This window comes from Podospora pseudoanserina, chromosome 2 (assembly GCF_035222485.1).
Source record: "Podospora pseudoanserina strain CBS 124.78 chromosome 2, whole genome shotgun sequence".
In the NCBI taxonomy this organism is placed as follows: Eukaryota; Fungi; Ascomycota; class Sordariomycetes; order Sordariales; family Podosporaceae; genus Podospora; species Podospora pseudoanserina.
In genome coordinates, this window is record NC_085921.1 from 4,950,551 (window position 1) to 4,962,897 (window position 12,347).

Here is a 12,347-nt window from a genome sequence, read left to right on the forward strand (position 1 = left end):
TGGCGGCGGGAAGTTGGATCCTGCTGATCATGTCAGTTTTTCACATGCCTGACTTACTCCGAGCTTATATGATTCATTATGAAGGATTCTGGCTGGCATAACGTCTCTGTCCAGAAGGTGATATACGGGATTTTGACCAAGAAGCCATCTGTTGGGTCTTGAAGTTTGTGAAGCTGAGAGGCAATGTCGTGGCATGACATGAGTTGAGTAGAGTGGCGCAGAGGACTTCCCTAGTCTTATCAGATCCTCCGGTGAATTTACTGGGGTGTGCAGTTGTCATATCGGTGATCACCTCGGTGCTTGATTAAGAGAATGTCGGCATGTACATGACTTGGGGTATTATAGGACCATTTTGGCCCCCATAATCCCATCTCCAAACACTCAAACCATAATCACGACATGAGTGGCTGCGGCACCAACCGGGCACAACTCGATGCCGCAGACCTAAACCCAAGCGACAATCCGATCTAACCAGCCCCCATCCCGTCCGATCAAGTACCGTATCTTGTGTTTCCTTCCTTCCCATATCATGTTTGTCAGCTGGTTTCGTTTGTGTCCCGGCCGCCTGTCATCCACAAAAGATGGTTGGTGGGTTTCCGGCGGGCCACTGTTGGTTGGGACTTTCGGTCGGCGGCGGCACAGGTCTAAACGACCAGGAAATAAACAGCTTACCTACCAGAGAAGCCCGAGACATCTCATGCGTGATAAAACACATAATAGACGCCGAAAATCACCGGGTTTTTGAGAGCATGCCCTAACGTTGCGGTCGACCTTGCTCCCCAGCAGCAAACCTGCATCTTTTGCAACTTGCATAATAAAGCCAGGTTGGCAATTCAGTTCAAGGTCCCCGATCAGATGACGTGAGATTGAGTGTTTTCCCCGGCCTGCCGCAGGATTCCCAAGGTAAATGATCACTCTCTGCATGGCGCCCTTTTCCCTGCAATGTCGCCCAAGTCCTTCTCCCTCGGGATTCGTGTGGTCGTCACAGTGCTAGCCTAAAGCCGAGAGTCAGCCCTACGAGAGATTGAATGACAGCCGAGGAGCGGGACGAAGAAACACAAAGTCAGATGGAGGGTTACATCGAGAATGACCGAATCCTTCCGCCTTTCCGTGTGATGCTCCCATGTCTTAACATTTCCATGATGACGGAGCTAAAGAACAAAATTTTTTGCGTGGTCGGGTGGCGGATCGCTGATTGACTTCTGCCGAGATACCTAGGGATGGATGGTCTCAGCGAAGAATTAGAAAAGTACAACATCTGGTAAACGACACTTGAGCACCCCTGGTGTTGCACGGCATACCACAGTATGGAAAATCTTGATAAGTCGTCTTGCCCAACAATCGTGCCATGGTGACACAACCACATTACGGCTTTGCGCTCAACCATAGGTACAATACCGTCGTACCTGGTTTTAATCAGCAGCCAGCCCTATGAGAGGTAGGTAGCTCACCTCAGGATACATCGGCGCTTGGTATTAAAAACTGCCGGTTTATCACACCGCTTCTTTATCTGTCAGTGTTCCAAAGGCAGGCACCGTCGTGAGTTTTATGCAGGAAAATTCCAAGGAGAATATGCTAAATGACCAGCATGCAACCTAAATTGTAGAAAAGCGCCATCAACTTGCTGTCATTCCCAAACAGGCAAGTCAATGATAAACATAGACCCACAACGAGCCGTGTAACCACTCCCTGTTCTTGACGACGACCGGTGAGAGTGAACAGCAAATGGGAATCGAGAAGTGCCTCAAAACGCCGACTTTGACATCTGAAGAGTACATACTTCCAAAAGTATTAAACAGACATTAATAGAAACAACGGAAGAATGTTGAAATAAAGAATTTACATGTGAGGAAATGTCATAACTGGCGTAACCTTAGCTTTCTAACCCATCCCTAATGCCTGTGCATTATCTTCCCTGCGATGGATCCAATGCCGACGACTAGTCCTTGCACAATGAATGAAGCTCGTCCGGCCTATTCAGCCTTACGGCTCTCCGTATAGACGTGATGCGCGGGCTTCGAATGCGAACCATACTTTTCTTCCCCTAGCCTCCTGAACACCGAAATGGTGGGAGCCCCAGTTCGTCACCACCCCCACATGGAAACTTTTGCCAACCTATGGGGGGTGCAGCTGGACCCTGGAACTGCGTTGGGACCAAACGCAAAGCACAAACTGCAACCCATCTCAGCAGCTCCGCAACTCGATCTAACCTCTGCATATGTTTATGACATCGATCTTGATTTCGTCATCGCCGATCCGAGAGAGGCACCGTGTCGCCATAAAAGCCACCTTGGTCTTCGGCGGCGAGGCAGGCGAGACAAACGCCTCCACCGTAGACGCGTGTATGCCTTTTCCACCCATGACCCGAGTGATCCATGACTGATATGATCTCGCCGTGGAGATCGATCTCCTGATCTGACAAGACAACACCTGGACCTCCCGGCCCACCCACAAATACGTACTCGGAGGGAGCATCGGGCCCGGGTGGAGGAGGAGGCAGAAGAGGCGATGTTGGCGGATAACTCGAGGGGGGGAAGGCAGTACCTGATGCCATTGCCTCAGCAGAGTAGGCGGGCGTGGTTCCAGGAACAGGGATTCCGATGGGGACAGTCCTCGTGTAGGATCTTCTGCGCGGTATTGGGTCTGCGGTCTGGGGGCTGGAGTTCAAGACGTCGTCTGATGTTGACATGCCGCTATAAGCTGGATTGGGCTGGTGTATGAAGCTGGCGTCCAGCTCTGGCGGAATCGATGCTGCATAGCCGATATGACGGTCTTCGAAGGGAAACCTGTTGTCGCTACGTGTTGGAGGTGTTAGTGGTGGTGGTGGAGGTGGGCGCGAAAAGCGTCGGGGAGTGCTGAGATCGAAGCCAGAAAAGCCAGGGGACCCAGTAAAGCTCTCAGCACCGAAGTTGGGATCCTGTCCATACACAGCACTCGAGGAGCCCGCTTGCTGATCAGATGCGGCACTCCAATCACGGTCGCCATAGCTGCTGTAGCCTGACATTGGTCCTATCTCCATGCCCTCGGAGCCACCACTACCATATCCCTCTGGAAAGTTAGAAGGGAAGAAGTGGGAGGAGTAGCTCGGTCTGCTATCTCCTACATGTTGCTCAGTGTACCTGCCGGCCGGGGAGGGGTCGTGTTGGTATCTAAAATCGGCGTTATCGGGAACATTGGTGCTGACGCCACGTGATGCTGACCCTGAGCGCAAGCGATCCTTCAGCGGGTCATTCTCGTTGTCATCCATAGCTGGCGTCTGCCCCAAAAATCCGAACACGGCTCTCTGGCAACCGTGACGTGTAAGCACTGCAGCACAGGAAGGATGTTGCTGATGAATCCCGAGCCTAGTGAACGGAACAACTCCTTGCCCGCCCTTGAATTGGCTCCAGGGAGACAAAACAGAGACAGGTCGGTTGCCCTTTTGGGATGTTGGTGAAGTTGCTATTGGTGAGAAGCGGGGGGGATGCTTGTCGACTTTCTCAGCACGCTGGCTGTCTCCAGGTGCAGGCAATGGGCCTGATGGTTTGAGACGTCTTGGCTTGACGAGCCGGGCAACAAGAAGAAGAGTAATGACGGCAAGCGCGAGATATATGTGTGCTCTTGAGGGTCCCTGTTTCTGGGGACTTGCGACCCCAAGAGCAACGTTGACGTCGGGATGCCTGAGTGTTGGCATGCCTGCGGCGAAGCTCAGCGCCGATGATTTACTTTGGGGCGCCTAGTCAGTGTAAGTGTTCGGTCTTGGTGGGTGGCCGTAGGGGCCGGCGCTATAGCTAGGGGGATCAGGCAGGCATGGCAAAGGGTCGTGGCACCGGAAATTGGGTTTTGTGTTGTCCAGGGTGCTGGTCTGGGGGAGAGCCAAGTCCCGTTTGAAGGATGGAGCAGAGCGAGCTACACCGAGGGGTTCTTGGAGACCCCCAGAAGCTTACATCCGCTTTAAACCCAGCAAGTGTAAATATTGAACGAGATAAAGCCGGGCGTGCAATATGATGATGAGGCGACCTACCCGACGGAAGTAAGGCGGCCGCCAGGGTTTGTTGATATCAATGCTTGGGGAGGGGGAAATGTGCAACCAATGGCATGCATGCTCGAAAAGGGAAAGACATGTCGACTTACACAGCGCGGGGCCGACAGCGGCCTCAAATGTCGCGACTGAGAGGCGTAGTGTTATGCAGAAGCCGCCAGGGTAACACGGCGGGCATGAGGGCGGTAAGTAGTAAACGGATAGTCGGGTCTATTGTGGTGGTCGTTTCCTGTGTCGTTGATGCTACCGGTGCTCTCTCGACGACACGACTACCAGGTAAGTAGGTCCGGGCTCGGCGACGGCAGGGGGGCACGGAGAGTCGAGGGCCGCTGACACTCGGGAAGACTGGTCGGCCTGGCAGTCATTGGACCGCACGGCGGGAGGGCGCGGTCTTATAGAGCAAGCCGGCCACCCCTTTGTGTGCGAGGTCGATTACGGAACGCCATGGCTCTCCACGCCGTTGTATCGCGCCGACAGGGACAAGGCAAGCTGGGAGCTTCGGGCATGTGGCGGCGGAGACTTGGAACAAAAGTAAGAGCCCCGAAGCAGATGAAGGCTGACACACCCAACGCTAACTCTCTTGGAACGCTAGAAGGTAATTAGACGCAGCATTTGTGTACCGCTTCAGCTGGATCAGCTCCATAAAGGCGCCGTTACCAAATGCAGAACAGCCAATCCTAGCGAGCAACAGGAGGGCACTAGTGCAGACCGTCATGGGATGAAGAACCTAAGGTCCATCGCCGCAAGCCCGCCATGTCTCTTGATGACGGCACCCAGATGAAGGGAAGCAGAAGAAGCAAAGCACGATGCGACAGGGAGCTGACCGAAGCCCGGAGCGCGGAATATTCCTGCAAGGTACTGGGTGCCAAGTGGACTGGGACTGGGACTGTGTAGTACAGCACATGTATCGAAGTCAGACCAACAGACGACAAAATAAAGGGCTGGAAGGTGCGCCTTGATTAACCTGCATGCAACGGTGCGTGGCTGCATGTAAGTACAAGGGTAGAGACAGCAGCCGACCTCTTGTCTCTCTCTCTTTCTGGCCGCCTGAAAAAGGGAACAATTCGAGATGTGGAGGGCTGCAGGGGACGGCGGGGTAAATCGGAGCCCTGTCGGGTGTGTCTCTCAACGCTCGGTACCTCAACTGCTTGTTCGTGACGAGGTTGGATTTTGGCCCTTGTTTGTTTTCGTTCGTCGTTTGCCGATGCTGCCCAAGCCCAAAGGCCATCGGCGGTGGGGTTGATGTGATCATATGGCCGGACGACGTAACAGCAACTCGGTCGGGGTAGCAGTCCGAGCCACGGATGTCCCTTGTTCTCTTGTCCAAAGCAGGCTAGGCGTGTGTGCCCTCAGCTAGGTGTGTCGAGCCCTACAACTGGCGCCACCTTATCAACAGCCCTCTGTCTGCTGCTTGTCAGACAAGCTGGATGGACTGGCTCGGCTGGCAATGTGTTGTAACACGAAGTATGAGGCGAGGATGCTGTGGAACTGTCGCATACGCAACAAGAGGTGTCGATGGATGCGGTGTTTCTCCCGCTGATCCGCTGAGGCGGGTCAGCTAAGGGGTGGTGCTAGGAGGCAGCCCTGTGGCCCTGCCATGCTGCGCCGACTTGCAGTGGTGGTGCTGTGCCAATGGAGCTTAACCTCTTCGATGCAAGCCTGAGACAAAGTCGTCAACGTCGATCTCGGCAGAAGATGCGAGCTGCTGCAGCGTGTCGCGTTCGCAATGCTTCGATGGCTGTATGTGTTGCTTGATCTGATGTCAGGCAGGAAGCTGTGATGCGGCGGGGGTCGGTTTGAGGGAAGGAATTACCCGGCTGGACTGTGCGACACGACAGAAGTCGGCGGCTGGGTTGGGTGCTCGACCCATGCAGTTGGGGTTCAAGTAGGTGAAGTCGAGATAGTACAGTAGTGTAGGAGGATGCTTCGTCCAGTAGGTTGTTGGTGCGACGGGAGGTGGTGCAGCAAAGAGGAGCAAAGAGGAGCGTTGGAAGTGGGGCATGGAGGGGCAGAGGGGTACGGCATCGTGACGCTGTTGCAAGAGCACCTGTGTATTCATCTCAGCTACGAGAAGCTCCTTCCCAAAAAAGAGTTCCTGTTCAACTTGACATGTCACCTGCGATGGCCTCTGTTACATAGGCCATCTGAGTCCAGGTTATTAGGTACAGGTGATCTCGCTCCCATCTCGAGCCCGGTAGATCTTCACCTTGGAGACAGGTCAGTCCACGGCTGTGCTCACCGCCACCATGATGCTTCAACAGCTGAACAGCTTGACCCTCAGGTCTCCACGCCCATGGCTACCTAACCGGGCGTCGGTTGTATCCTGAGCAAAGCGTCTCGCCGGGTGAGCTTCATACACGACGAGAGCGCTTACACAGCAGAGCACAGCGCTTCCACGATGGATGACGGGAACCTACTTGAGGTGCTCCCAAAAAAAAAAAAAAAAAAAAAAAAAAAGAGAGCCCCACTGATCGATGACTGGCCGTCCGATGATGCCTGCAGCCCGTCATTTTCAATCTCAGCCCTATGGGAGAAACCCTGGATCAGTGCGCCCTCCATACCCCACTCCACCAAGACCCTGGTTAATCACATCACACCCGCTGGACCGCCCGCATTTCCGTTCCCATGAGAGAAGCTTGAGCATTTTCCTCATGCGTCGCCTGCACCGAAATCATGTCCTCGCACCCCGCCGCTTCCAACAGATCCAACACCTTACCCAAAGCCCTTGCAGCAGGACAGGCCAGAACCGACAATCCAAAGCCATTGGGATCAACTGCCCATTCACTGTTGGAAATGTTGGACGGCACACGGCTGCCTGAATGACTGAGATTCACCGCTGTTTTCCCGGTCTTGACTCTCTTCGAATCTGAACTGGAGTTTGTGCCTTGCAAGAGTTGGAGGGCCGACCGCCATTGGGGCAAGCCATTTCTGCACGCCCATTGGTCTGCGGCGCAATAAAGTCAGCTTGCGTCTCCCTGTGCCGTGGTTCCTACGCTGGACTTGCCACTGCCAAACTCCAACATTTTGACTTGTTTTGTCTCTGCCAGCTCAAACACCTCCTCACATCCATTGATTGCCGACCACTCTTCACGTCATGGTCAAACATTTGACAGGATCGTTTACGAATCCGGGCCCAACAGGGACACCAGAGCGGAGCGAGCCGCCTGGCCGCGGGGCACAACTCCTACCGTGATCCATGATAGACCAAGAACAACTACCTACTCTGGGGTCAATTTGATACTTAAATGCGTACTTGACCTTGAATGGCCAGTATACGGACGGAGAAATTGACAATCGGATCTTGGCGGGCAATAGAGTGCTGGCTCATGATGGTTCCATCCGGCGGTATTCGCCCGGCGTACACGTTGCCGTCTCAATCTCGATGGGAAATATCTCTTCATGAATGGTAATCCATTGAGGCTGAGCAGGAATAGTGAAAGTCATGTAAACAAGCATCTGCCGGATGCACACGCGGCTCAGTGGCGCGGCGACAAGTGAGGCTCAACAGGCTTCCCATCATAAAGATCATCACGGTAGCTAAGAATATCTAGAAAATGAAGCTAACATGGCAATAGATGGAGCAAGCTGACTCGGACGCTACACGAACTGTAACTGGCATGTTACTGGCTTTGCGGGTGCTCCAATCCCACAAGAGGCCGCAGAGCCTCATGCTGATCAACCCACTTTCACTCGGTTCTCTGCGAGGATGTCCTTGTGATGACACTCCAGCGTCTGATGGGCATACCAGGACCGGAACCGGTGGATCCGCGAGGACAGCTGAGCCCAGTCGCTTTGCATGGCTTATCGACCAGACGTTTGGTATATTGGGAGCTTTGCCAAGTCTTCACTAGTCATCTGAACTACAAGATTTACGCTTGCGTGTCCCACAAAGTGCAATAATTGGGGGACGAGCTATACTGGTCCGGTGGCGATCGACCTAGGTAGTTTAGTGGCTGGGAGACAAGTACCACGGTGTCACTGTTCGAGACTGGGAGCGATGAGACGGGCCAGACAATTGTCTCGAAAGAGCTATCTACAACTCCAATGGGGCAGAAGTCGAAAGATAATGCGGGTTTCCGTATCCGCATCTACCCCTCTCACATCATGGCCCCTTTCTCCGGCCGCCCCCTCATCCCCAGCATATCTTACGGCCTCTGCTCACGGGGCCGGTCACTCAGATGGTCACCGAGGGACTCACATTACCAATCATCGAACTCGCCCACAAACATGACAACTCACAATCACGACCGGCATCTCACAAACACCAGCAAGTGCCTGATGCTGGCCAGGGCCCACGATGCAACCCTCACCACCAGTCACCAAAACAAACAAACCCGGTACGCAACACCGCCGGCCAACCAGAGTGCTCAAGACGCAGTCCCTTCATGTCAAGCCCACATCAAACCCTCCCCAAGTCCAGTGACTTGGTCCTTACTAACACACAACCAGGGTATAAACCACAGGATGGTAAATGTGGAGATATCCCTGCCCCTCCAAAACCCGAGATACGCACGATACGAGAGAAACCTTCTCATCCCACCCGCCTTCCCCCCAACCTCAGCCAGCCTTTTCCTTTTGTCCCTTTACTATCCCGCTGTCACCCGCGTATCCCCCATGCGAGAAGGGGGCCCCGATCGATAGGCCATCCGTCGTTACCGACAAACACGCAAGAGAGAGAGGGGGGTGGGTACCTGTGCCGATGAGGCTGAATGAGTTGACGGTACCGTATCCAGGGTTCCCTCCTACGGGGGTGACCAATGGAAATTCAGGGGTGGAAACCAACACCACCACGGCCTCCGGGGATTTGTTTGGGAACTTTTGATATGGGCATCAATGACACGATGCCGTGATTGGGTGATGATGGTTGCTTTTAACATTATGGGTGGTACAGTGAGTGTCAAGGGGCGGCAACTACCGAGTACTGGTATCTAGCATTACATTCGGGGTAAGGGAGGGGGGTATCGTCAGAATACGCTGCCAGAGACTCATCCACGGCTTGCGTAATTTGGCCTATTGCGGATATGGGGAGCATGGCAATATATGTTCAATGTATAGATACGTCAACAAGATACAAACGCCCGCTGTTCAATATCTCAAGCAAAAGTTGTGTATGGTATACAAGATAAAACCAAGATTCTGATTTCGTCAACACCACCGCCCAGAGTGTTCCGACACGGCCGGAATATATTCCGCCACTTTGCCCCCGTCAAGATTACTGCAGAAACAATAAGCAAAAAAAAAAAACATAAGAACAGTGAAAACTCTGAACATGCCCAGTGACACCATCCATCCATTTCCTGACAACGCCCCGCCCCAAACAGCTCAAAGAAAAAGAAAATGCCAGACACCTCAAGCAGAGAGTGAATGCCAAGGGCCCGAGAAAAAGAAAAAGAAACCGCATCCGCCATGATACGACAACAGCTTATGCTACGACATGCAACCAACTTCGTAGCTTCACCCAGTAATCTCCATTGGCTCAGCCGCCTCCGCCATCGCCAGCGCCATCCCACCCAGCATGCCCATCCCCTCCATGACCGCATCCGGGTTCGTCCCTGGCGGCAATAAAGCGGCACTGTTGCTCTCCGCCTCATCCTCCATCATGGAGATCATGTCCTCCAGGTTCTGGTCCAACATGTCCTGGTCCTCGGGCGGCAAGCAGCTGCAGAGCAAGTGCCTGTACTGATCAATCTTCTTGCCCGTCCCAAGCATGCCCCTCGCCTCGACGTACTCCACCTCGGCGGCTTCCTGCTCGACCAACATGGCATGGAGTTGCGCCGCGAGCTTGAGCCGCTCTTCCGGTGAGTCGTCTTCTTCCTCTTGCTGCTGGCCATTGGTAACAGAGGCGAGATTCTGTTCAGTGGCCTTTTCAATGGCGAGCTGCGTCTGCCGGCGAAAGAGAGCAAGGACTTGCTTCTTGGTGCCGGCCACCTCTTCCTCCGTCTTGCTGGCTTGGTCGTCGGCTTCGATCCTGGACTCGAGCTCGGCGATGCTGGCTCGGAGGTTGTTGAGCTCAGCTTGGGTGTTGGCCAGGATGTGTCTGGCTTCCTTTTCGGCTTCGTCCGTCTCGTTGAACTCACTGTCGTAGCTTTGAGACAAATCTTGAAGTTTCTGGAGCACGAGCGGCGTGATGCGCGATTGCACCGTGTTAGCTGCCTCACTCTGGTATGACAACTGTAACTTGCTCGTTGGGTCTTCTCCAAGGGCATCCCGAAAGCCGTTGCGCCGGGCTGTGTCAGGGGCGAACGGACTCGAGGAGCGCTGTGGCCCGGTCCGGGCAAGAGAACGGGTGGTGTTGATTTCTTTGATCAAATCCTCCGCTCTCACGCCCTCGTTGTTTTCGATGTCGGTTGCTGCTCCACGGCCGAGAAGCGATCTGATGCATTTCCTGGCGTTGACTCTGGCCGCTAGATGCAACGCCGTATTGCCCTCCTCATCCTGAGCATCGAGCAGCGCCTGTACCTCCTCTGGCTGGCGAACTTCTACCAGTTTGTTCAGGATGATGTCCAGATAATACCGAGCACAGGTTGAGCTTTGTACCCGTCCTCGCTTCATAACCGCCGCATGGTGAATGACAGTGCACCCAGAGTGATCTCTTGCATCCACCGATTTGAATAGCTCGTTGAGAACGGTAGGAAACGTTTTCTTCATGTAGCAATTCGTAAAGTTCACCGCCCACATTAATGGCGTCTCCCCCCTGATATTCTGAGCCATGAGATTGGCATCAAACCGCTTTAGCTGTTTGATGACATCGGTATCGCCCATGGCCGAAGCCCAATGGAGCGACGTATGCCTGTCAGTGTCGATGGGCCAGTCCGGCTGAAAGTTGGTTGGGGGATCAGGACGAATGGCAGCCTGTTGGTTTGTAGACAGCAAAAAGTAGTCAAGCAGCTCATCCCCGTACATGGCATGTTGTTGCGCCGTCATGTCCCGCATCTCCTCCTCTCTCTTGCGCTTCCTGTGGCCGGTGGAGAAGTGCGACATGTCGTATGCTCGATCGTCCTCAGCCATGTACGAGGCCGAGGCAACAGTCATGTTGTCGGGGGTGTCGTCTTCGTGTATCTGAGAAGCAACACTCTCGTATTCTTCTTGGATAGGAACACCTTGTTGGGTGTGACTGTGTGAGAACACAGCGGGCTGCGACAGACTACTCTTCCTGTTTTGAGACTTGCTGCCCCATTTTGGAACGGCAGGCTTGGCCTTTGGGGCCTTTGGCTTGCTCGCATGTCTTGGTGCGGGAGGAGGGCTCTCACTCCCAGGCTCATACTCAAAGATGGGCCGTAAGCGTTCGTAGATGTTGTTTCGCTGGGCAAGCGCCTCGCCTTGTTCGAGAGGAATCCATGTGCCTGCAACACAAGGCAAAGAGTCAAGTCAGCAAACGGAACGCGATGTTTTGGGCAAACAAAAAAAAAACAGCAAGAAGCCGGCGCACCTTGGTATTTTCCGTAACCACCCTGGACTTTTTCATGCTCCTCCTTTTGAACTTCGCGCTCCAGAATTCTCGTTCGGGCAGGCTTGTCAAAACCGGCAGCCTTCAGGATGTGTGTCGCATTCACCCAGTTGTCGGCACGCCGGCGCATAACATGTTCCTTGAGATCGGTCCCAAACTGAAACTCGTAGACGGGTACCTGCATTGAATTTCATGATTAGCCATGCGTTTTTTTGGCCAGGAGCCTTTGTCGCAGTGTCTAGACAGAGTCCATAGCGGGCGACGTACACCACTATATGTCGCGCTGTATACCCCGGCCGGGGCAGCGCCCTTGGCCATCTTGCAGAGTTGTTCGAGATTTTGCGAGCAGAAAGGCTTTGTTCAAGAAAGGCTGTGAGACTGGCGTTGGGGGGTTTTGGGAGTTTAAGAAAGTCGTCCGTTTCTCGGCTGTCCAATGGGCCAGTTTTTTTCCAACAGGACGGCGGCAATCGACTGGAACCTGGAGGCTGAGAGAAGCCGACTAGGCTGCGCAAGATGAAATGGTCGGCGACAAGAAAACAATTGAATGGAACGACGCCAAAACTATTCCCCTCAAGCAGTCGTCGTCGTCGATGGTCGCTGCTTAATTGCTGTCGCGGTTGCAGACGCGGAAGTCACGAAAAGACGCGGTTGCTTGACCTTGTCCGAGGCTGTGGGGGAAAGCGAGACGCGGTTTTACGCGATTCCCTTAAACTCTCTTCGCTTGGCCCCTGACCTCCCGTCTCACTGAAAGTGCGCCCGGCACGTGACTGCTCCCAAGATGCTCCTTCTTGAGTAGCCACCTGTGGGGGGTTAGGGTTCAGTATCCCATGTCAATCACCAACGTCCAAGAGTATCCAGGAGCATGAGCCGAAGAGGGGA

At 53.9% G+C, this 12,347-nt stretch overlaps 3 protein-coding genes across 3 annotated transcripts; all 3 read right to left on the reverse strand.

Annotated features, from left to right (window-relative positions):
• Nucleotides 1-228: 228 nt before the first annotated feature.
• QC764_214130 (uncharacterized protein) lies at nucleotides 229-4,199 on the reverse strand (the record flags this gene model as incomplete). Its single annotated transcript, XM_062945117.1, has 5 exons — nucleotides 229-995; nucleotides 1,080-1,214; nucleotides 1,302-3,715; nucleotides 4,114-4,149; nucleotides 4,191-4,199. The coding sequence occupies 3 exons, from the start codon at nucleotides 4,197-4,199 to the stop codon at nucleotides 2,246-2,248; spliced, it is 1,515 nt and encodes a 504-aa protein (XP_062803962.1). The 3' UTR covers nucleotides 229-995; nucleotides 1,080-1,214; nucleotides 1,302-2,245.
• Nucleotides 4,200-5,660: 1,461 nt separating this feature from the next.
• On the reverse strand, nucleotides 5,661-6,180 carry QC764_0045580 (uncharacterized protein; the record flags this gene model as incomplete). Its single annotated transcript, XM_062940332.1, has 2 exons — nucleotides 5,835-6,180; nucleotides 5,661-5,759 (listed from the first exon to the last, which is right to left on the reverse strand). The coding sequence occupies exons 1-2, from the start codon at nucleotides 6,078-6,080 to the stop codon at nucleotides 5,661-5,663; spliced, it is 345 nt and encodes a 114-aa protein (XP_062803963.1). The 5' UTR covers nucleotides 6,081-6,180.
• A 3,015-nt stretch (nucleotides 6,181-9,195) lies between these two features.
• MBP1 (Transcription factor mbp1) lies at nucleotides 9,196-12,159 on the reverse strand. Its single transcript, XM_062945116.1, has 3 exons — nucleotides 11,736-12,159; nucleotides 11,451-11,646; nucleotides 9,196-11,364 (listed from the first exon to the last, which is right to left on the reverse strand). Exons 1-3 carry the CDS (start codon nucleotides 11,784-11,786, stop codon nucleotides 9,476-9,478), a joined length of 2,136 nt encoding a protein of 711 aa, XP_062803964.1. The 5' UTR covers nucleotides 11,787-12,159; the 3' UTR covers nucleotides 9,196-9,475.
• Between the last annotated feature and the right edge of the window lie 188 nt (nucleotides 12,160-12,347).

What these genes read in the sequence shown, in the direction of transcription:
- MBP1 (XM_062945116.1), bottom strand. Translation starts at nt 11,786, where the DNA reads ATGGCCAAGGGCGCTGCCCCGGCCGGGGTATACAGCGCGACATATAGT. An exon ending in ACAGCGCGACATATAGTGGT is followed by an intron (nt 11,647 to 11,735) that starts GTACGTCGCCCG and finishes AATTCAATGCAG; the next exon opens with GTACCCGTCTACGAGTTTCA. An exon ending in TGGTTACGGAAAATACCAAG is followed by an intron (nt 11,365 to 11,450) that starts GTGCGCCGGCTT and finishes CTTGTGTTGCAG; the next exon opens with GCACATGGATTCCTCTCGAA.